The sequence below is a fragment of the Myotis daubentonii genome, chromosome 10 (genome assembly GCF_963259705.1).
Source record: "Myotis daubentonii chromosome 10, mMyoDau2.1, whole genome shotgun sequence".
Taxonomy (NCBI): domain Eukaryota; kingdom Metazoa; phylum Chordata; class Mammalia; order Chiroptera; family Vespertilionidae; genus Myotis; species Myotis daubentonii.
The window spans coordinates 44,335,533-44,360,372 of record NC_081849.1 but is presented as its reverse complement, the minus strand read 5'-3'; the positions used below and the strand labels follow the sequence as shown (position 1 = coordinate 44,360,372).

General features: G+C 38.2%; 1 protein-coding gene across 10 annotated transcripts in view; it reads right to left on the bottom strand.

Annotated features, from left to right (window-relative positions):
- Positions 1 to 24,840, bottom strand: part of ADAM22 (ADAM metallopeptidase domain 22) — a 184,783-nt gene that overhangs the window by 51,667 nt on the left and 108,276 nt on the right. For all 10 annotated transcript variants that reach the window (XM_059712222.1, XM_059712223.1, XM_059712224.1 and 7 more), the window contains exons 6-15: positions 19,230 to 19,293; positions 17,491 to 17,560; positions 14,150 to 14,220; positions 10,972 to 11,046; positions 8,257 to 8,328; positions 7,026 to 7,192; positions 5,535 to 5,619; positions 4,436 to 4,526; positions 3,213 to 3,264; positions 209 to 308 (exon numbers count right to left, since the gene is read on the bottom strand). In XM_059712222.1, coding sequence (XP_059568205.1) covers positions 209 to 308; positions 3,213 to 3,264; positions 4,436 to 4,526; positions 5,535 to 5,619; positions 7,026 to 7,192; positions 8,257 to 8,328; positions 10,972 to 11,046; positions 14,150 to 14,220; positions 17,491 to 17,560; positions 19,230 to 19,293 — 847 coding nt within the window. The remainder of the gene's footprint in view (positions 1 to 208; positions 309 to 3,212; positions 3,265 to 4,435; positions 4,527 to 5,534; positions 5,620 to 7,025; positions 7,193 to 8,256; positions 8,329 to 10,971; positions 11,047 to 14,149; positions 14,221 to 17,490; positions 17,561 to 19,229; positions 19,294 to 24,840) is intronic.

Sequence of the window (24,840 nt, the reverse complement as noted above, 5' to 3'; positions counted from 1 at the left end):
CTTTCTATTCCTATCAGAAAAGCCCCAAATGCTCAAGATTAAAGCTGGCTTTGAAAATGCAAATACTTAGCAAATTTAGAATACGTACATATGCAATATGTACAAGCCAAGTTGAAAAGCTCTCTTTTATTAAGACCAAATGGCTGAAAAATTTGTGTTTATCATACTTTAGAAAGATTAATAACTAATAACTGTTCACACTTATTACCTTAGAAGGTTTGTTGAAAAGGCAGGCTCCACCTCCACTATTCAGGAAGTCATGATACTCTTCAACATTACACTGGGTAAACTTCTTAGGAAGATAGTAGCTATAAGACAGAAGGAAATTAATAGCTGGGTACAATTTTTGTCTCCCTTGTCTGTATATTAGTGTTAAAATTGAACATTGTTAAAATTATACATTATCTCAAAAGTGAAAAATAAATTTCACTTATGTACAATATTTGCATTCAAATCCCTAAAAGTTTTATTCAATCGGTATATTTCTAAATTCTTCATTTGGTGACCAATGGTGATGATGGGTTGTTCATTATTTGCATACATATTCAAAGGAAACACACACACTTGTAATTTCCATCAAAAAGAGGAATAATTTATTTCATAATAAGTCGTTCCTAAATATTACAATTGGGCTGGAACCCAAACTGCAAAGCCGTCTACAAAACCACTGACCTATAATCTACAAATGTGTCAAGGTCGTGACTGTCAAAGACTGAAGGAGGCTAAAGAGATAAAAACCTGATGCCTGATTCTGAACCTTTTCTAAAACGACATTCTGAAACACAGAGCCAGTGTTGAATGAGGGCTCGGAATGAGGTGATTTTATTTGCTGCACTGTGTTTCTGTAGGAGGATGTCCTTATTGGAGGAAATGCACACTAAGTTGTTGGCAGTGACAGGGCACCAAGTTAGCAATTTATGATTCAAGGACAAAAAGGTTTTGTTACTATTCCTGCAAATTTTCAAGTTTCAGATTGTTTCAAAAAATGTATACAAATAAAGTAACAAAGGGTCAATAGAAAAAGAAATAACTATAGACCAACTTGGCAATGTGTGTTAAGAATCTTCAAAATGAGAAATATTCTCAAATCTAATAGTTTTAATTTAAAATTTTTTTCTTGAGCCCTAACCGGTTTGGCTCAGTGGATAGAGCTTCGGCCTGCAGACTGAGGGGTCCCAGGTTCGATTCTGGTCAAGGGCATGTACCTTGGTTGCGGGCACATTCCCAGTAGGGAATAACTCTCTATCCCTCTCCCTTCCTCTCTGTAAAAAATCAATAAAATATATTTAAATAAATAAATAAATAAATAAAATTTAAAAATTTTCTTGAGGAGATAATTAGCTTGTGTTCAGATATGTCTGAACTCAGATATTTATGGTGGCACAGTTTATAATAGCAAATAACATGAAAATAACCTAAATGTTCAACAGTTAAAAAAAACAACAACCTGTCAATAAAATAGAATACCATGTAGTTATTAATAATCATGGTGTTCCAATTCACCATAGCTAAGATCTGGAAACAGCCTAAGTGCCCATCAGTAGATGAATGGATTAGAAAACTGTGGTACATCTACACGATGGAATACTATGCTGCTGTAAAAAGGAAGGAACTCTTACCATTTGCAACGTCATGGATGGAACTGGAGAGCATTATGCTAAGTGAAATAAGCCAGTCAATAAAGGAAAAATACCACATGATCTCACTCATTCGTGGACAATAGAGACCATTATAAACTTTTGAACAATAATAGATACAGAGGCAGAGCTGCCTCAAACAGATTGTCGAGCTGCAGCGGGAAGGCCGGGGAGGGTTGGGGGGCAGGAGGTAGGGGGGTAAGAGATCAACTAAAGGACTTGTATGCACGCATATAAGCATAACCAATGGACATAAGACACTGGGTGATAGGGGAGGCTAGGGGACTGTCTAGGGCGGGGGGATAAAATGGATACATATGTAATACCCTTTGTAATACTTTAAGCAATAAAAAAAAAAAAATAATCATGGTGTTCAAAAATAAAGACTCAGAAAAAAAATGTTGATTATATAATGTTAAGTAAAAAAAATGAATAAATGGTTATATATCCAACAGGATCCAAATTTTATAAAAGAACAAAAATGAAAAGAAAAAGATATTGCATTTAAACATTATTTTAATATTGTTATTGTAACATTAACCATGGTATTTAATTATGTAGTATTTACTTTTTTAAAATCTGTATAATAGTTTACAACTGTTCACTCTTTCATTCCTTCTACCTTTTCAATTATGATGGAAGTGGATGGAAGAGAGGGAGCCCCGAAGCTGAGTGAGTATCTGGAATGTTACTGAAATAAGAGCACAAGATGATGAAAGTTTAAAAGTGTGTGTGTGTGGGGGGGGGGGGTGAGAAGAGATTAGACGAAGATCTTATATGCATGTATGCATTACCTATGGACACAGACAATAGGGTGGCTCGGGCCTGGGGTGGGGTGGGAACCGGGTGGAGGGGAGCTATGGGAGGAAAAAAGAGGGGCATCTGTAATAATCTCAACAATGGAGATTAATTAAAAAAAAAAAGTAAGGGGTAGTGATCAGTTTGGCAGAAAAAAATGATTGTAGAATTTAGAAAGAATAAAAGGTTAATGCCTGATAGTGTGTGACAGGTGGGACAGGGTACAAACAAAAACCTTTCTCAGGAGAGCAGCTGTGCACAGCTCCGCCCACTCCTCCTTCAGTGAGGCGCCTGTGGTAGCTTGAAACCAGCCCTTGTAGTGTCTGCCTACACACCATAGGCTCTACTTATGGTGGAAGGTGCTGGCAATCCGAGAAGTGACAAATCTGGGCTTTTTTGTTGTTTTTGTTTTTGTGGGTCGGCTTACCAGCACAGTCCTGTTTATAAGCCACTGAATTTGACTTGAAGAAGGTAAAAGGAATGAGATTAGCATGCAAGCCATCAAGAACGAAGGTGTTCCTCAGCTCCAGCCTAGATTCAAGGTCAAACACATCTTTGACCTTTGACCTTCTGGATTAATTGACATCAATTGTTTTCATAAATAAGTCGTTTGTGAAAATATTTTACATAGCAAAGCCACTGAGAAAACCTACTGATTCTCTCCTAAATGTCTGTAGTGAGGGTCCATGCACTAAGTTATTGGGTGTCATATTCCTAGGAAGACAGCAGCACAGCAGGGAAAGGAAAAGTGAGGTATTTTCAAGTAGAGTGGCTCACCCGGTGTCTCCCATTATGCATCCAGACCATGTGTCCTCACATTTACACTCACCTAAGAGAAGAGGAATACACACACCTTATTACAAAGTAAAAACAGGTGCCTTCTAGTAGTTCCTATCTTAAAAAGTATATCTTAACTTTATTCCTAATATAATTTTTAAAAAGTAATACCTGCTTTCTAATTTTTTTTATAGTTTCTATGCAGTGAATAACCACAAAAATCTACCCTGACCCTGTCAAGTTTACATAATTCTTACTAAAATTAAATCTTTTGATATTTTATCAAGTGGCCATATTTTGAAAGAATTCACTTAAAATAAAATACAATGAAATAGTGACACACCACTCCAGGATCTTAGTTTCACAGGCCTTTATGAGAATTCTTATAATTTCCTGTTTATTGTTAAAAAGCCTCTGCACCAAGGCTGCTGGCAGAAGGCAGTATGATATATCGGTTAAGCAGAAGGGCTTCAGAATCAGAATCACCCAGTTCAAAACCTGGGCTTGCCATTTAACTTAATCTTGAGACATTAGCCTTTTATGATCTAGTCACATCTGTAAAATGGAGCTAATAATGCATATCTTGCAGGAATATCTAGAGGATTAAATGAGTATCTACATGTAGATAATACTGGCATTCAATCGTTTGTCATATAATCGGTATTCCACAAATTATAATAGTTATTAATATAAGCAATCATATTTATAATGTCTGTTATTAAAAATAAAATAAATATGACTATAAGCAACGTACTCATAATACATAGTGAAGTAACTTGGTGAAATATATTCCTCATAATGCTAAACATAGCATATTTCACTAGGTCCATATTGACTAAGCCCTTTATCAGTCAGGCAAATTCTCTCTGGCCATATTAAGAGATGTTTTAAATAAGCCATAATAAAACAGTATGCCTTAAACCTATATGCCTAGGATTTTTTATTAAAACATTTAAAATTATTTTGTCCTTTTTATGTGAAATTCACACGTTTATCATCACAATAACTTTAAACGTTCATAACACACGGAGAAATTTTCATCTGTAATATAAATATAATGGTGTATTACTTTTGAAAAATGTTTTGTTTCATGCCCTAGCTGTTTATCTTATATTATCATCCAAACTCTTTTGATCAAGCAACTGAATTAAAGAATCTCATTCTCCAAAATATTTCACAGTCTATTTTAAATACAATTAAACCACACGTGTACTTTAACTTACCACTTGCTAACTTTCTTTTGTCTGAGATAATACCAATATTATGGGCTAATGACTGGGCAAGTGTAACTGCCATTAAATCAGTTTTCCCAAACTGAAAAATAAAACAAAAGTAAAATACATGTAAATGCAAATTATTTTTATTTAAGATGGGCCAGAGAAAAATTCACAATATAATTGAAAATAAGTAATCTCTAAGTATTTTATTTGGCACAGGTTAAATACATAATAGCCAATACTGAACTACTGAGCATTTGGGGAGACCTAGTAAGAAATAAATCCCTGTTTGATTAAGCCTTATAGACTAGAAACCAGGGAATCGCCAACTTATCGGTTTGGAAACTTAAACCTAATTCTGAGTCCAAATTTCACCAGTGATATGTCTTAACATGCAATACTTACATATAATTAGTGATTTGGATAATAATAATAATAAATGAGTAAATTATTTGGAACTTTTCATCTCGGTGTGTCCACTTGTACTCCTGAAATTTCCCCAAAATAAATAGAACGTGGCTTCTGAGAACAAATGCTAAATAACAGGATGTGGTGATGATCTTTGGCCAAAAGAAACTTCAGGGGGCCTAGAGGTATTTTTTTCAATATACAGGCTCCCAAGGATTCAAGTATTTCCTTTTAGGTCACTTCCATCAGGTTTAGTGCCTTAGGGGTAGAAGGAACTCTTTGAAAAGCCTGGTCTATTTTTTTTTCTAAAAATTTGCCAAGTATCAAAAAAGGAAGAAAATCTCCAATTGGGTTTTTGTAATAAGCTGAACAATTCAGAAAATTATTCATTTCTCTGGAAAATCAAAGTGATAAACAAAGCTTTATTGTCCATGAAGGTAAAAGTAAATATTTTCACTAAATAATCTGTAAATAGCTAAATCTGGAAATTATTCTAAGTAGACCATGAACAGAATTATCAGATATTATCTTCTGTTATTTCCTTATTCTGCCCTCTGGTCATTTACAGTAACTACACTGGTATTAATAAAACAACCTAACGTGGAGAATGTGGAATACTGAGGACTTATCTCTTAAATATTAGGAAAACATTTTCAGCCATCATACCACTTTGTACTGTACAGATGTTCACACCTACTTCATTCACGCCTCCTCCTTTCAGCAACGAGCAAATCCCACCAATATAAGCTGCCCCGCTCCGGCTACTCTCAAATTGACTTCCCCTTTCAGAAAAGGAAATGAAAAATACTTACTGCTCGCAGTTCAAATATCATAACACCTCTCATTATTAATTTATCACACTTATTTTCTCAATGCACGTAACATTTGTATACTATATGTTCCTGAAGCAAGGAAGGAATATGAAAACTGTTTATACACATGACCAAAAAGAAAGGTTTCTGGGGATGTTTCCCCATATAATCACTATCTTCAAGAGAACTCTACCTATTAAAAAAGAATTACTAATATGATGTACTCTGAGAAGGATACAAAATCACTACTGTGCTATTTCTGCCAAAAAATGCATAACTTGAATCTTATAACGAGAAAATATCAGCCCCACAAAGAGGGGCATTCTATAAAATGATAGGCCTATACGCTTCAAAGTGTTAAGTTCAAAATAAACAAAGAAAGGCTGAGGAAATCTTCCAGATTACAGATTAAAGAGACATGACAGCAATGTGCGGTCCTGCATTAGATTCTGAATTTGAGGCAGGACAGAATTAGCTATAAAAGACATTATTGAGACAATTAGTAAAATTTGAATATAGACTGTAGGTTAAATAACATATTATACCAATGCTAAATTATCTGGTTTTAATAATTTACTATAGTTATATAAGAAAATGCCTTGAGTATTAAGTAGTAAATGCCTAGGAAGGTCTCCAAGTTACTCTCAAATGGTTCAGGAAAAAACAACAACCTGATAGATGAATAAAAGGAAGAAAAAGGGGTAAGAAGAATGAAAGGAAAGAAATAATAAAACAAATGGGGCAAAATGTAAACAATTAATGAGTCTGGATGAAAGGCATAGGGTTTTTCCTTACAACTTTTCTCTAGGTTTGAAATTATATAAAAATAAAAAGTTACCCCCAAAATATACTCTTTTACTTCCATTTATAACTTTCTTCAACAAAAGCTCTGACTTCAAATGATAGGTTTTTAAAATGCTATTATATATATCTTGCTATTATATCAAATAAACATGTTACAAAAAAACCTTTAAGAGTGAGAAAAACAAAAGATAAACTCTGGAAATACTAAGCTCTCATCTTAAATCAAAAACATAGTTAACATTTAAAAGCCAAAGACTTTAAAGAGTATAATTAATAAGTTAAAAATACTCTGTATGAACATTAACAGTACTTCTACTCAATACATGCTTTCATTAAACCTCTTGAAAATTTAAATGAAATGTATATGCAATAAGAAAATAACTCAAAATTAAAGCTCTTACATTTTCATGCCAATGTGAAACAATCTATACTTTAAAAACTTCTTCCAAATGTATCTTCCCTATCAAATCCTAATTGTATTATGCAGTACAAAGGATACATTGCAGTCACAGGTCATAGAGCATTCAACATGGAACCAGGAAAAGTAATAAATCATTACAAAAGTTACGTACGAAAAAAGGTGAACTGCATCACTTTTCTCTTTGATAAAATCCCTCCTGTATTTCATAAACTCACGTAGGGTGATCAATGGATTTTCAGATATGGCAAACTTGTTGTCAGCTGCCCAGGTTTCCATGGCAACCAATACTATCCTTGTTTTAAGTTGGTCTTTATATATCTAGTGTATAACAAAATGAACACACCAGCTATACATGTGGTAAAATCAAATGTTTAATGAACAGGACAAAAAATTTCTACTTAAGGAAATACCTTGAGTTTTAATTAATGTAAGAAATTTCATTGTTTTTAAGGGAGATAATTATTTTTCTAACTTACATGCATTTCTCTTGAGTAACAGGGAATCAATTGTTTAGCAAGTAACACCCAAAGAATAGCACTAGTTAGAAACAAAAAAATCATGTTTTGACAAATACTTGTGCCCTTATTCAAGGCTCTCCCTGAGTCCACCTTCTGCCACCCAGACAAAGCATCCAAGCATTCTTGAGTTCCCTAGCACAGTGGTCGGCAAACTGCGGCTCGCGAGCCACATGCGGCTCTTTGGCCCCTTGAGTGTGGCTCTTCCACAAAATACCACGTGCGGGCGCACACGTACAGTGCGATTGAATCTTTGTGGCCCATGCGCAGAAGTCAGTATTCTGTGGAAGAGCCACACCCAAGGGGCCAACGAGCCGCATGTGGCTCGCGAGCCGCAGTTTGCCGACCACTGCCCTAGCAGAAATGGAACAATGAAGACTCTCCAAGGAAATCCTCTCTACACAACCTGACTGTCCCTGACTAACATCATAGAAAAGGTATAGGCATTGTCTTGTGAGGGGAAGATTGGAAAGTAGATTCAGAAGGATTATTTAGTTGCATAATTCCCACAGCATCAGGCGCCCTTTTGAAAAAGGCAAATCTTATACTGCTTTTCCACTGGTGGAAGTACAGGGTGAGTATCTTTGTTAGGGCCTATGACCCAACCTTTTCTTTTTCCCATGTGAAAAATTCAGGAAGGAATATCAGGCATAAACCTCTGGGCAACTGTGGTCACTTCCTTTTATCATCTTCCCAGCCAGATATCGAAGTCAATAAAGTCAACTGCACGGTTACCAGGGATTTGGGAGACACCTTGGCTAACGTGTAACTTAGAGTAGTGAAAATGTAAGAACCATATTATCTGTTCTACTAGCCATCGAGAGATAAAATTCCTCTATGGCAATACTGAATCGGGTTGATACTTACTAAATCCGCCATGTTCACCACAGATTTCGCATACGTATTGGTATGTACAACCGAAAGCCGGTGTTTTTTAAACTGAAAGCAAAAGGAAACAAGTGAAGGGCTTTCAAAGTCATCAGCAAATAATCAACTCAACAAAGAAAGCATGGTGTAATTAAAAGATCTCTATGGTTTTCTGTTAAAAAAAAATTCTTACATAAATAAATAAGAATTGAGACTTAGTCCTTTACATGCTGTAGTCTGAGAAAAGGCTCTTAAAAGTTGGAGGCCTCAGTTTACTCATCTGTGATATGAAGGAAAAAATACTCATTCCATCTACTCCACAAATTTATTTCTACCAAGAGATTATTATTCAGAAATGATTAAAACGTATAAAGTTATCTATGAATTGCAAGACATACTAATATAAGTAGCATCCAAGTCAGATAAAGTGAATGTGAATACTGCTAAAAGTATAAAAATGTATGAATTCTGTAAGACGTATTCAGTCAGGAGACGAAAGCCCTAACGGTTACCAAGAGGTAGCTTATAGGCTAGATGTGAATCACATATATCTTTTGTTTGGCCCCAGCTGTTTTAAAACTCAGGAAATACCATATAAAACCTGCTTTCTGGCTTCACTTTAAAGTAGCATCCCCACATGGTAAATATGGGAGCCACCAGACCAGCCATGTGACATTCCTTTCTTCACCACGGGCCTCACTCCTCTCTATTGTTTAACACCTGACTCGCTTTATTTGTGTTTTCTGCATAAAGATGTCTATAGACATCTGAATTTGTGATATTCCAAAATTATGTTTTTGCAACTTATGCTTGTTTTGTAAAAATCTCAGGGAATAATAACATGCACTGAATTCGAAAAGGTAGAAAGGTAAAACTTAGTCTTAGCCTGAGCAAGAAAGAAGCACTCAATCTTGATGGTATAATCAGTAAAAAGAATTAAAATTGATATTATTTGTTTAATCATATGTAAATAAATTATATTTTCCCTCAAATAAATCAAAGTAAATCCAAATGTACTTTCATGTGAAATTAAATAAAATCAAGCAATGTGCATCATTGAACACTTTTAGTACAATGCCCTAGTTATGCAGAATCAATGTAAGACTAGACTGTGACTATAACCATATGACTGCTACATGCCCATGAACTGAATCTATATAGGAATTGAATATCCTATCTAATAAAAGAGAAAAATGGTAATTGGCGTACGACGATACCCTTTTCATTGGCTAATCAGGGCTATATGCAAATTAACTGCCAACTATGATTGGCAGTTAACTGCCAACTATGATTGACAGTTAACTGCCAACTAAGATTGGCAGTTAACTACCAACAAGATGGCGATTAATTTGCATATGTAGGCACAATGCAGGGAGGCGAAAGGGAAAGCAGGAAGAAGCCAGCTGCCACTGACAGTGATCGGAAACCCAGGGGGGAGCTAAGAGCTAGGGGGCAGGGCAAAGGCGGCCCTGGGGCCGCCTTTGCCCTGCCCCCCAGCCATGATTGGAGAATCAGGCGCCTTTGCCGCCCTGGCCAGTGATAGCAGGAAGTAGGGGTGGAGCCAGCGATGGGAGCTGGGCACGGTCGAAGCTGGCAGTCTCGGGAGCTAGGGGTCCCTTGCCTGGGCCTAAAGCGGAGCCCACGATCGCTGGGCCGCTGCAGCTGCGGGTCCCCGCTGCCCGGGCCGGACACCTAGGCCAGAGGCCTCAGGCCTGGTCAAGGGGCCGATCCGGTGATTGGTGATCGGAGGGTGATGAGGGTCAACTCCTCTGGCCGAGGCATCAGGCCTGGGTGGGGGGCGGAGCCGGGGATTGGGGGGATATGATGGTCCCCTTGCCCAGGCCTGAAGCCTGGGTCAGAGGCGTCAGGCTTGGGCGGGGGGTGGAGCAAGCGATCAGAGGGAGATGGGGGTCCCCTGCCCAGGCATGATTCCTGGGCCAGAGGCCTCAGGCCTGGGCGGGGGCCAGAGCCAGTGATCGGGGGGATATGGGGGTCCCCTGTCCAAGCCTGACACCTCTGTCAGAGGCGTCAGGCCTGGGCAAGGGGCCGATCAGGCAATCGGAGGGTGATGAGGGTCAACGCCTGAGGGCTCCCAGTATGTGAGAGGGGGCAGGCTGGGCTGAGGGACACTCCCCCCCACACACACCCAGTGCACGAATTTCGTGCACCGGGCCCCTAGTAACAAAATAACAGACTCAACAAAAATGAGTTTTGCTAGGTTCTTATCCTAAAAATCCTAAAAATCTATATTACTTGGCTATATAAGCTTTTCCATATGGTTTACTGCACAGCAAGACAGAAATAGAAATGTTGTTTCTATTTTATTAGGATAAACTTGAACATTGAAAACTAAAGTGTCACATTATTGGTGTCTCGCTAGTGGAACTTTACATTTTTTTTAAAACGTGCCATTTTAGTAAGAGGAAATATTAGCCCCTATCTTAGTCAAGTAGGAATTGATATTAATCAAGAAAGAGTTGACATTTTGAGTCCCAGAAATATTTTTGGAACTTCACAAAATATCGTTAGTTACTTTCACCTAAGGGTGTTTCCTTCTTGTAGGTTGTTGCTGGGTAACAAACATATCTGGTTACACAAATACCTTGTCCAGGTTAACGCTTTATGGACCTCTTTCTTCTAAACATATCCCTGCACTGACCAGTTTTATCCAAGGTACGAACAAGTGCAAACAACAACAAATTCAGCAAATCCTACCATGAGATGATCGTTCACAATCATCAGTTCAATATATTTGGTTTCCTCCTCTACATTTCGAGGGTGGCGATGGAGCTGCAATATAGTAAAGGAAATGGCACCTAAGTAGGCCCTCTGAACTTGGCTGTGAAAAACTAAAAACTATGTCAGACATTAGGTTCTCAGACCTTATTCATCTTAGAGCTGAAAATGTGTGCCTTTTCACCAACCACTCCCTATTCCCCCACCTCTTAGACCCTGGGAACCACTTTTCTATTCTGTTTTCATGAGTTTGACTTTTTGGTGGTTGTTTTATAGATTCCACTTATAAGTGATACCATGCATTTTTGTATTTTGGATTTAAGGCTGAATAATATTCTATTGTATATATGCCACATTTTCTTGATCCATTTATTCTTTGATGGACACTCACATTAATAATATTGCCTTGTATAACAAAGTTGCTAAGAAAGTAGAACGTCAATGTTCTCACTCCCTAAATAGGTAACTGAGTGAGGCGATAGATGTGTTAATTAACTCCATGGGGGAAATGTTTTCACAATGCACACTTAAATATCTTACAATTTTATTTGTTAATTATACCTCAATAAAGCTGAAAATTTTTTAATAAGAGAAACTAAAAAATATGGGAGAAGTAAACAAACCAGTTTCCCCCTTTTATTCATTTAGCATTTATTTTTTCATTTTCTTCAATTAATTTAGTTTTTGAGGAAGCAATACATTTACATGGTTCAACAATTAAAGAATCATAAACAAGTAGAGGGTAAAAGTCTTCCTCTCGCCTCTGTCCCCATTTACCCAGTTTTTATCCTTCCCCAAAAGTGGGTACAGCAGTTACTGGTTTCTTCCAGAAATATGTATGCATATAAATCAAAGGATATGCATTTCATTATGTACTTCCATCTATTTCATTCTCAGGCTATTTTCATTTAACAGTAGACCTCAGAGATTGTAATAATACAGTTTAATTTAAGCTCCTGCGAATCTCTGAGAGGTCTACCGGGAGTGAGATGATTGACACTTGTGTTCTTTAATCTCCAAATCTGGGATTGAGACATGTTCCTTCCTCTGGCAGGGGTGAGGGGATCCCCCAAATGACACAGGAACTTTGTTAGGATAGTTCTGCGTTTCCAGGTTTGGGTTATGCAGTGCAGCTACGTCTGTCTGTTCAACAACAAATTTTCTCACCTTCAAAATCATGACCAGAGAACGCTACTGGCAAGAGCCACTAAGGCAGCCATATGCCTTTGTTCTCCGCAGTTGGTCTATAACACAATCTTTAACAAGGGACGCAAAATTAAATTTTTCCTTTACGCCATGCTTTTTGATAAACAGTTTTTTCAATAAAATCTTTTTGCTCACTTGCCCAAGGGCCATTTTGGTGATGAGGGTATACAATCAAACCTAAATCCATAATGAATGTGTTTTGAGTACTGCATTTAAAGCAAACTAAAACATTCCTGCCATGTGGATTTTTGTTTCATTGCTAACACACTCCCAAACTTTAAAAAATATATATTTTTTTCAAAATCCCTTATAATAAGTTGGTAAGGAATGACAGACATAATTTGAGGTTTGGAAACCAAAAAGCCACATAAACTGCACCCAATCACAGGAGTCTCTTTAAAAATGGGTGTTTTTAGGGTGCTAGTCTCTGCTTTTTTAACTGTGGAGGACACTGAGCCTTATAAGTTAATACAGTAGATTCACAAGTTTCCACATTTTCTGAAGGTCAGAAAGTTGCCAATATTGGCCACACAGTTTTAAAACACTTCATCTTCCTGGGTCCACATGATTCTCAGAAAGAGAAATCAAGTTTGTCTGCTTAGCATATGACTGGATGTTACAAATGTTTATGAAAAACATAAAAGAATTATGTCAACAGAAAATCATCCTATTCTCTCATTTATTAACTTATGAAAATAATTCCTGTTTCCAATTAAATCCTCATGGCAATTACTTATGTCTATTTAATTGGGCCTCAATATATATACATATTCACAAAATATATAAAGTTCATAGTAGTAATTCATAGAACACAAAGACTTCTGAGAGTCAGTATATTAAGCTTATGTGGTTATCAGAACTCTGAGACCAGACTTTCTAGGTCAGAATCCCAGATCCACCACTGGGTAACCCAATATATCCATGGGCAAGTTACTTAAGCCTCCTATGCTTAAATGTCCTTATCAGTAAAATGGAGATAATAATAATAATAATACCTTCCTCATAAGATTGTTATGAGCATTAACATGTGTTAATACAATTAGAATTCTTAGAACAGGGCCAGGCACATGGTAAGTACTCAATAAAATTTAGCAATTACTATTCACATTAGAAATTTGTTTGTAAACGTGTTTTATTTCATACAGATTAAACATATTTTACAAAGAAAATACCTGTTTCCTTCAACAGTTTGATCTTACTAGAAATCTAGTTCTCTCACCCTGTGTTTGTATGCCACACACATACTATCACACCAACCACCACCACAATGGTGATGATTGCTTAATTCTGATGGCCCGAGTTCTTATTTTGTCTGAACCATTTATCAGTTCCATAATTCTGCACGAGTCATTTTCACATTGAAAAGCCACTGTTTTTTTTCCTGGATAAGAGTAATAATAGTACCTACTTCATGTGGTTAAAGCACTGTACAAACAGTTGTTATTTTTATTACTAAGTCCAAGATCCATTGAACATTCATAAAGTAGACATCCTAATTTTATATTCTAGACTCCAAAGTAACTCAAGTGTGACAATAGCATTTGTGGCTTCAAAACCTGATGTATTCACTCAGAAGGGGTTATCTTTAAAAAGATAAACACAAGGTTATGGACCATACAGGCAGATCCCAGGATATGCATACTAGCTGGTGCATACCAGGTAAGGAAAAAGGCCTGTGTCAGAAATCATCTGAGATGCCACGGCAGGGCCCCATAATCCATCTACATGATGAATAACCACATTATCACCACTGTCTTGAGTCCTTTCTGAGTCTATGAAAAAATATAGCCACACCTTCACTGCTGGCGACAGATCCATCATGCTTACTGCTTACCACACCCTGACAAATGTCGTGACTAATATCCTCTCACAGGGACTTAATGTGGAGTCAATTGACTGGCAGTTGCCAAGTGTTTTTAAAGCATCACGATATATACCTGTGAATACATACCTGCCGTTTAGTCCTTTTTGGTCTTGGCTTCAAAATAAATTTTGGTGGAGTAATATTTACTTGTTGGAACTCTAAAAGGAAATAAAAATAAATTAAATTAAACTTATTGAAATGTCTCTTTATTTCATACAAGGCAATCAAAGTTTTACTAGCCCTTCCTAATAAAAATTATACAATTATACTTTATTAATACTTATAATTATTAATAACTAGTTGTAAATTTTATAAGATATAATGTTGCACTTCATGATAATACAGAACATTAATCAAAACAATTGTGTTCATATCAATACTGAATAAATACATTATGAACGAGTATAATTCAAAAAAATTTCAAACATTATTCCTGTTCTAACTTATCTCAAAGTTTTTCTCATATTTCTCCCATAAAACCATTACATTCTTTATTGGGAACCTTCTAAACAGCCGACTTGACCGACACGTTTACTACTGACCTTCATTAAAGAATGACACTCTAAGTGTTGGTGAAGAAGTGTTGGTGGAGCAATTAGGACTCTCATATATGAGAGTATAAAACTGATCAAAAAGAAAAACAAAGAAAGAAAACACACTAATCCTAAGAGATGTGTCACGTAAAACAAAAGGTTCTACCATCAAACAAGTGTAAAATTGACAGGGCCAACTTCTGATAAGAAAAGAAAACCAGAAATTAATTAAGACAGACCTGAGTTTTCAAAGAATATGTTCAAAACTCATTTTTAATAACAGCAAAATGGCCAAGTCACTTCCAAAATTTCTGTTGGAAATAAACTCTCAAGAAAGTCTCTTCTTTTTTTTTTTTTTCAAATTACAAGATTGTATCATGGCAAGCCTACAATAAAGACTGGGGGTATTATTTATCACTTTAAATATTAACTAATGTTGATTACTTCCAGTAATATCTATTAGATTGTGGCTTTATTCTTAGGCAGCTAGTCATGAATAATTTTCTTCCCATAAGAGGGATTATAAAAGTTACATAAGGTAGCTGTGTGAAATAAGAGCATTATATTCTCATTTGCAGATTTTTCAAAATAGTGAATTCTATAAAATAGGACCTTCTATCCCTTTGGCAACAGGAGAGAAGGGGGAGTCCTAGTTCTCTTTAAGGGAACTGCATGAAGTCAAGGACTTACCAATTTATTTCAGAGAGGAAGGGACATTAGAAAATATTTATTTCATTTCTGATGAGAAGACAATGAAAACTTTTAAGTCATTTTCCTAAGTAGTAGTTTAGGATTTGCTATCAGTTTAGTAAATTTTCCAACTCCCCTTGGTCCTCTCTCCCAGAGAACATTCTCATTGTGCCATAATCCAAACTTCCAGTCCATCTCTTCCTAGCTGTGGGACCATGGAAAAGAAACCAGCTGAGCTTCATCTATAAAATGGAAATATTAATATATATCTCACAGAGCTGTTGCACAAATTACAGTGAGATTAAAATTTGGAATGTATTATGGCCATGATCAGGGCTCACTGAACAGGGAGAAGCATCTCCACCCCAGGTATTGGGAGTGCGCCCTGTCTTCAGAGGAGAACACAATGAGCCCAGCGTAGCTAGGACCCTGCACAATCACTGCTCCACTAAATGAGGCCAATTTTCATGTAAAGATTTGGATGCAACTCTTAAATCAACATCTGTAAACAAATGACCAATAAACATTCATGAGAAGGAAAGACTAATTCCACAAATAGCACATAAACCAAAAATGTTAATCTAAAATAGTTATTCCTTAAAATGCTGGGGCATAGAGAGATGAGGATAACAACAAATGGGAAACGGGAGAAACCAAGATGGCAGCATAGGTAAACACCTGAAATTACTGCCTCGCACAACCACTTCAAAAATACAACTAAAAGACAAAATGGACATCATCCAGAACCACAGGAATTATGGCTGAGTGGAAATTCTACAACTAGAAGGAAAGAGAAAAGCACACTGAGACTCAGAGGAGGTGCGGAAGTAAAGTGCAGAGGTACGGAGGCGTGCGCGGAAAGGGCTGGCAACTGAGGACACGGTTGTCTTTTTCAAACAGGAGGGAGACATAGGTTCCCGCTCTGAACTCCAGTTCTGGGCAAGTCTCTAGGGACCCAGACTCATACGGGGAGAAACTGGACTGTCTGGCAGCAGGCGGAACTCGAGGGCAGCTTTCTCTCAGAGGTGCTTGCAGTGATTACAGCAGGACAATGAGACCGGGGGCCTCTTAGGGCAGGGCTAAGGATCAGCCATAGCTGTTTGCCCCACCCTGTTGATTACCTGAGACCCCACCCCACCCAAGCTGTGCGCAGAGGCTTTTGCATATGAATGACCTGGCCCTTTGCAATCTAAAATTACCTAACAAACTGCAGCTGGGTCAGAGAGACCCAGAACATCCAAAAGAAGGCCCAAGGCCCCACAGCAGCTCGCATTGCTTCACAGCTAGGCCTCATCTGGGCACCTCCCAATCCCAAAAAAAGAAGAGGAATCTGCAGATCTCTCCATAATTCCTCAGGTCTTTCTTAATTTAGCCTCAGGAAGAGGCTAAATTAGCACCTCCTTAGAGATACAAGAGCCAGTGTACCCAGTGGTCAGAGTGGGTCCATTCAGATTACAACTCCTCAGATCCATAAGGGACACACTCAGGGGGCAGACTCAGTGAGTACCAAAGCCCCACTGAAGCAAGTCTTGCCCCATAAGGGTGTCTCCAGAACAGAAGTTCTCCCACCATAGACACAGCTGGTCCTCACAGCCAATTGGCCTGGAAGTCAGTTCCTCCCAGTAATACCAACAGCAACCAAGGCTTAACTACAACAAGATTGTGCACACAGCCCACAAAGGGGTGCACCAAGAGTGTCCACCTCAGATAATTGGGGAGGCTTAGCCACTGGGCACTATAGGACACCTAGCACAGAAAGCCACCCTATCAACACAGGGAAACAGCCAAAATGCGGAGACAAACAAACACGTCACAAATGACAGAAATGGAGGAAAACAACAAATGGGAAATGATTAAGAGTTCATTCCTATGTTTACAGCACAGTATTTTACCAAGAGTGAATTTTTATATATGTTATCTATGCAGACCGACTTCTGATCTAACATTATTTATCTTATAGTACCTTACTTGGAATCTTACGATTTTAAAAAGTTTTCCTTCAATGTGTTTGAGTTATATCTTTCCAAATCATCCACTGTCAGCATGAGGTCAGTCTGCATTTTATTCTCCCTCTTGACGCACTTGACTTTCTCTCTAAAATTATGAGCAGTTGTGTGCTAACGATATTCCAGCTATAGATGAGCTCTACAGCATTCAAATAAATTATTAAAGTTGTTTTTTTAAGTCATTATAACAATTTCATACCAGAGGGGAGATCATCCAAAGGAAATTCAAAGAGTCTGGATTTGTAAACTGAGTGAAAACGGAAATCCTCCTGAAATAACACAGACAATAGAGATTAAGCATGTGCTTCCAGACACCTCCAGCCTCGGGTGATCAGAGCTGGAGGAGCTGGAACCCTTAAGACACCGTAACTTGACTACACAGACTCCTGGGTTTAAAGTGGCGATGAGCCATTGCACAAGAGCTCACACTCACTCCCGTGTTCTCCTGCACCCAAGTGACATCCTATTAGAAGCAAAATGCCTTCACAGAAAAGCCATTTGAAAAATAAATGAATGGGCCTATCCCCCCAAGGAGAAGCAAGGCATCTGGGAAAATGGGTTAATGTTTTTTTATGACTGGTTCCTTTCCACGATTCCCTGCCTCCCTTTCAGAGTCAGAGAGCTTTGCTAGGCAAAGAATGCTGAGCTAACACACTTGCTTGTATTAAGGAGCATGCTGACTGGCACAGCAGATGCCCAAATGGACCTTGCTCCAAAATCCAAGTGTCATGCAAAGTTCTGTGAAAAGCCAACCGATAAAAAGCCATATTTTAATGAACATTCAATTAACTTCATCTGGCTTCATTCAATTACTAACATGATAAGAACTACCAAAAATATAGTTTCATGATATTAAAAGAAGAATGTCATAGTCAAGTTTCATTATATCATCTTTTAAAAATAAAAATCACACGGTCAAGCAAAGTGACAGGAGAGCAGGCAGTGGAGACCAGAAAATAATATACAAATACAGATAGTTTCCTCCAACAAGATTATGGGGGGCAAAACAATTTGTTTCTTGAAAGTATTTGCCTCTCTAAGTGTTTGACCAATGTTCCTTCCATGATACAAGGAAGAATAATTGTGTGTACAGAGCTAGAATGGAAGTGGATTATGTTTCTCTCTAGTCTATAACATTAACTCAATCATTTTCTAATTTGTGGGAAATTAATATTTCAACTAAAGTGAGAGAAGAATTGAGAAAACTTAGATTCCTCTAAACTTCATCAGCACTGGGCTTTGAAGACAATAGAGCAAAATCTCAAATCTAGAAAAAAAAGGGAGGGTGGAAAATCACGTATCTGGCTTTGATCTGTTATAGAATAAATGTTTGCCTCCCTTCCCCCCACACCAATCCATATGTTGAAGCCTTAACTCCAAATGTGATTGCATTTGGAGACAGGGCCTGTGAGGAAAAGATAATTAAGTGAAGTTGTAAGAGTGGGGCTCTTGTTCAATAGGGTTGTGCCCATAGAAGGGGATGAAGAAACACCAGAGCTCTCTCTTTCTCTCTGTGATGTGAGGACATAGCAAGAAGGCATCTGTCTGCAACCCGAAGACAGAGCCCTCAACCAAGACACTGACCCTGTTGACACCTTGATCTTGGACTTCCAGTCACCAAAACTGTGAGAAAATAAATGTCTGTTGTTTAAGCCACCCAGTGTTTTGTAATGACACCCTGAGCAGACTAAGACAGATCATAATACATTGTGGTGGAGAGAGAAATGGAAGCTTCAGAATACCTCTGAAGGAACGTATTTTCAGTTTAAAGGAGAGACAGATTTTTTTAAAAGAGAAAGAAAAAAAAAACACTTGTGGTTTTGACATATTCAATATTTATTTTAAATATATATTTAAATAAAGCAGAGAGGGGAAAAAGAGGAAGAAAAAAGCTTTCAGCATCAACTTTCACGTTTGCCACAACAGAGGAGCACTTACTTGAGAGGTGTAATTTTCTTCTGGCTCAATGAGATAGGTGTGGTTCCCATCATAGAACATCCCACTGCCAAAAACAAGAAAATAATTAGTCATGGCTACCAACTCCTGTCTCGGAACAAAATCATTTTAAAATCGGCAGCAGCTAGAGGACCAGTTTACTTCTCAACACCACTTCCAAGTCCTACCTATCACTACCATCACATCACATCACATCACATCACATCACATACTATACACACACACACACACACACACACACACACACACACACGCACTGCTGAGAGGGGAAGGTCCCTCCATCTGATTCCTCACAAGCAGCAGGGTCTCCTCATCTAGACTGTTCTCTAGGCTCATAATTACCATTCTCTAATTGTGGTCCATTATTCCGCTCTCCAACATATAATTCTAAAACGTTAATGTGCTAGTAAATATTCAGGACCTTCCTCATATTCCTGAACGGGGGCCCAGGAAGCTGCATTTTAAACTACCCCATGTGATTCTGATGCAGGCTGCCAGGGACTCTACTCAGATCTGCCTACCTACCACACGCATGGAAGATGCTATAGTGACAAGAGCTGACACATTGCAACAACTTACCATGAACGAAGCACACTCACTCTTTTCCAAAAATGTATGAGGCAGGCACAATGACTATCCTCATTTTACAAGTAAAGAAACCAAAGCCCAAAGAGACAAAGTAACTTGCCCAAACGACATAATCAATGAGAGCCGAGGCAGGAATAGAGCGCAGGCAGGTTGGTTCCTGAGCTGCTTACCCACCTTCATTATCATTCATTTATTGAACAAACATTTAGAGAGCACGTGCAATGCACTGTTCTAGGTGCTGAGGATACAGTACTGAACAAAACAGACCCCTTCTCTGCCCTCATGGTGCTCACCTGCATTCTAGGGAGGACATAGAAGATATATAATCACAACTAAACATATATGACAGGTGGCAAATTCTAGGGAGGAAACTAAAGCAGGGTAAGAGCAATAACTGGTGCCAGGTGATTGGAGATAGAAACCAGAGACAGAAGATGGCTAATTTATTTTTTTTAAATATATTTTTTATTGATTTTTTACAGAGAGGAAGGGAGAGAGATAGAGAGTTAGAAACATCGATGAGAGAGAAACATCGATCAGCTGCCTCCTGCACATCCCCCACTGGGGAAGTGCCCGCAACCCAGGTACATGCCCTTGACCGGAATTGAACCTGGGACCCTTCAGTCCGCAGGCCGACGCTCTATCCACTGAGCCAAACCGGCTTCGGCGAAGATGGCTAATTTATACAGAGGGTCAGAGCAAGGCTTCACAGAGAAGATGCATTTAAGCACAGGCCTGAAAGAAGTGATGAGGAGAGCCATAAGGATATCTGCGCAGACAGCACTTCAGAATCAAGCCCTAAGATAAGAGGATGTTGGTGTGTTCAGGAATATGGAGGATGCAGTGTGGCTGGCGTAGACTGGGTGAGGTCTGTAAAATGAGGCCGAGAGATAGGTAGGCCCTTGGGGCCTTGGCTTTCACTCTGAGAGAAATGAGGAGCCACTGCAGGTTCTAGGCAGAGGGGAAACACAATCTCCCCTTCAATTTCCAAATAATTGCTTTAAAAGCTGTGCAACAGTAATCTTCAGGATGGCAAGGATAGAAATGGGGAAAGTATTGCAATAACCCGGGTGAAAGAAAATAGTAGCTTAGATCATGGTGGTAATAATGCAAATAGGAAGAACTGCACAAATTCTGGCTATTTTTCAAAAGTAGAACCAATGGGATTTGTTAATGATTTCAGATGAAGTATCGAGGAAAGAGTCCTGTCAGTGAGGACATCGAGGTTTTGACCTGAGTATCTGGGCAAATGGAATTGCCATTTAATAAGGTGAAAAAAGCTGTCGGAAGCACAGAATGGGGTTGGCAACAAGGAAGGAAGCAGGATGCAGGGAGCAAGGAGTTCAGTGTTGGACTTCTTAGACTGGAGATGGCTGCCAGCCAATTGAGAAATCAGGTGGAGGGCATTTTAAGCTGCAGATGGCCATAACTCCCACTCAGAGAGATGCTGAGAATCACTCCTTTTAGTGGAACATGGTCCTTCTACTGAGATCAAGCCCCTTGATCTTATGAGCTGAAGGAATGTTCATATTATTCAGGCATCTAACAGGGGTGAAGCTGTCATCATCTGCAGTCATTTTCAGTGCAATGCCTGCAAGACATCCAAGCTGTTAAACAGGGAACAGTATTTGTCTCTCATTGATGGCTTAGGGAAATGGGCTCTGCCACTACCCAGCTTCTTTCATTCCTGCCTTAACATCTTCCACATGTCCTCAACTCTCATAGACCCTTAGAACTGCTATTCTCACATCTGTAAGGTTTTCAAACAAGTGTGCACTTTCTGAATTCAGATGACATTGTATTTGGAATTTAAAGCTAAACAGATGCCATTTGTAATATATTACTGGCCCTACAGGCCTAAGGAATCAGCGGGGGTGAGCCTTTTCAAAACAGTAGAACAAATATGGCAGTAAACATTCTTTTTGCCCCTGATGGGACTTGGCCAGATCCATGGAGAAAGTTACATAAAACCATTCTCTTTACCAAAGTTCACATGGCAATACTGATTAAGTTGCAAGCAGATTGTTTTGCTTAACTAGTACTGGGTATTATTTCCTCTTGCATTAGGTTAATGTCTAATGTGAAAACCAAATATTTGTACTGAGTTTAAACAGCATGATATACAGTATAAAGCAATCAGAGTCTGACACCATCTATAGCTGCAAGATTCTGGTCTCCTAAATTACAATATGCTATTATTAAAAGGTCTTTAACAAATAAAAGGCATGCGTGTTTTTATTTGCTTTGCTTGAGGCTTGGTACCTTTCTGTTATATTTATATAAATTTCAATAATACAGAACATGTTTGATAAAAACCTGCAACTAGGACTGAGTCATTATGAAACAACAGAACAAAAATTTTGAAAGGCTGCATCAAAATGTTTAAAGAAAACAGCCATTCTTACAAATTGCCACAAGAGGGCAATAAACTTACATTTGAGTCCACGCTTAAACTACCCATAGTTACAGGATTTTGTCTTTTTTTTTTTTTTTATGCAAATCCCTTGGCAACTTTATTTTAAAATAAGTATACTGTTAAAAACATACAAAAGCATTTTGTTATAATTAAAGAAAGATTTGAGACTGCTATTCCCTCTGCAGAAATGCTATACACAGATGCAAAATGATCAAAGGCCGTTGTAATAATGAATCTCAAGTAAGTGCGATGGCCATCATGTGCCACAATTTCTTCATGTTGAAGCTTCCCCTCTGTGTGTATTAGATCTCTTTCAATCCACCGCTCAAAACTGGCTCCTTAATGTGCTCTTTTCAATTCGCAAGGTCGGTACTAACATTGTAAATAAACAAAACGTATAAAGTATTAAATATCGAACTGATTCTTGCTGTTGTTCATATATTCCTTTTATCCTCTGAGACTGTCAGGCTTTGGTGGGAATGCACAAAGAACTAGGATCGGGAACACCATCTTCTGAAAATCATTTACTCTTTTTCTATATGTCCCTATGGTGAAATGTAATCTTGTGTCACCATAATCTTACAAATGTTTGCAAACATACAACACAGCTTTGCAGCCTTTTTGAATTTGATATCATCCAGATTTTTTTGTATGTTGGTATTAATAATAGTAATAGTATTAGTAGTCTTGGTCATAAATCTTTATCTATTTTATTGTTTAAAGTATTACAAATAGTAGTACATATGTTTCCTATTATCCCCATTGAACTCCCCACAGTTGCCCCCACCCCCTGGCACATGCCCTCACCCCCCTAATGTCTTGTCCATTGGTTATGCTTATATGCATGCATGCAACATCAAACATATCAGGACCAAAATATTACCCATTAGTCCTTTGAATTTGAAAAAAAATTGCTTTTGCAGGTTCTTTACGTAAAAGACATGAATCTGAATGTGATTATTTTCCCTTTTATGTTCTTTGACTGAATTAAATAAATCCAGGAAAATGAAAAAAATCTCAATGTGTATTTTATAAAAGATGAATTATGGATGAAATAACATCTCATATCTAATCACTGCAATTGAGACAACATAAATCATTTAATATTTAGTAATATCCACCCCAAATATTTCTGTCAGAAATTTCTGTTCAGAAAGTAAAATCAAGATGAGAAGTAAAAATAAATAACAAAAAGGATCTGGAGAAAATTTTCCCCACACGCTTATAAAAGTCTAAGAATACCAAAACATGCTTGTCCACAATCTTGCTGGTGCTCCTAGACACACAGTGGGTTTTCTGTTTGTTTTTGGGTACTTTTAAATGAAAAGGTTTCTAAAGGTAAAACAACTGAAGCAGACTCTGAGTCCTACTCCTGATCTAGTCACAGAAAGTCCTTCAAGTTACTTTTCCATCCTCCTTCAAATGACGATGTGGGCTTAGAGAAAGCTATTGGTCTTAGTTTGTCAGCTCTGTTACAGCCCTTAGAAGGCAGCAATACCCTCTCTCTGGTTTCCACAGTATTTGTGTCCATTTGGAAAACTGGAAGCAAACTGGAATAAGAACTAGGCATGATGCTTAGAAGGTGACTTTGGGTTGAGATTTTAAGAGGAACGGAGAGGGGGGGAAAACTTATTTTTTATCTCTCTCTCCTACAACGTACATTTGCTGTCACAAGTGTCAACAGGCCCACTGTACTAATCCGAGCTGACAGCTGTACTCATCTTGGGATCAGTCCAATTTTACTGCTAAAGGCAACTTCAATATTGCTTTTTCCAGATAAGAAAACCAAAGCTCTCACATATTAGACATGCACTCATGTTTGTAAATGTCTCTTTATTCAAAGAATTTATTTAAAATAGGGAAATTGCCTTTTAGAGGAAAGAATAAGCAAAGAGAAGTCCTCCGTGCTGTAGGCTTTTCTCTGGCTACGTAACTGATCCTCCCACTCTCCTTTCTGCCTCTCACATACCTACTGCCAGAGTCTGACTGAGACAGACTAGCTACAGTTTCTGGACTTCCGGACTTCCTCTTGCTTTTTTTTAAGACCTGTCAATCCAACCCCTCTCTTGGAAGATTCTATCAAACCCTGTTAAGGGGCCCACTCTACCTTCCTCAGACACATTTCTCTGGAGCCCTCATTCTCTTTTTCCTTTATGAAAGATTTGCCCCAGGGCAAGTGGCCCTCCCAGTCTGCCAGAACCACTCCTCCGGGAGCCACTTCTTCTTTCCTCCCCCTCCTCCCCCTTCTCCTCCTCCTCCTCCTCCTCTTCTTCTTCTTCTTTAAAATATATTTAAAAAAAATTTTTTTTATATTTTATTGATTTTTTACAGAGAGGAAGGGAGAAGAATAGAGAGGTAGAAACATCGATGAGAGAGAAACATCGATCAATTGCCTCCTGCACACCTCCCACTGGGAATGTGCCTGCAACCAAGGTACATGCCCTTGACCAGATTTTTATTGATTTCAGAGAGGGGGGGGGGAGGGAAAGTGAGAGAGACATCAATGATAAGAGATAATCATCTATCAGCTGCCTCCTGAAGGCCCCCTACTGGGGACTAAAAGGGATAGAGCCTGCAACCCAGACATAA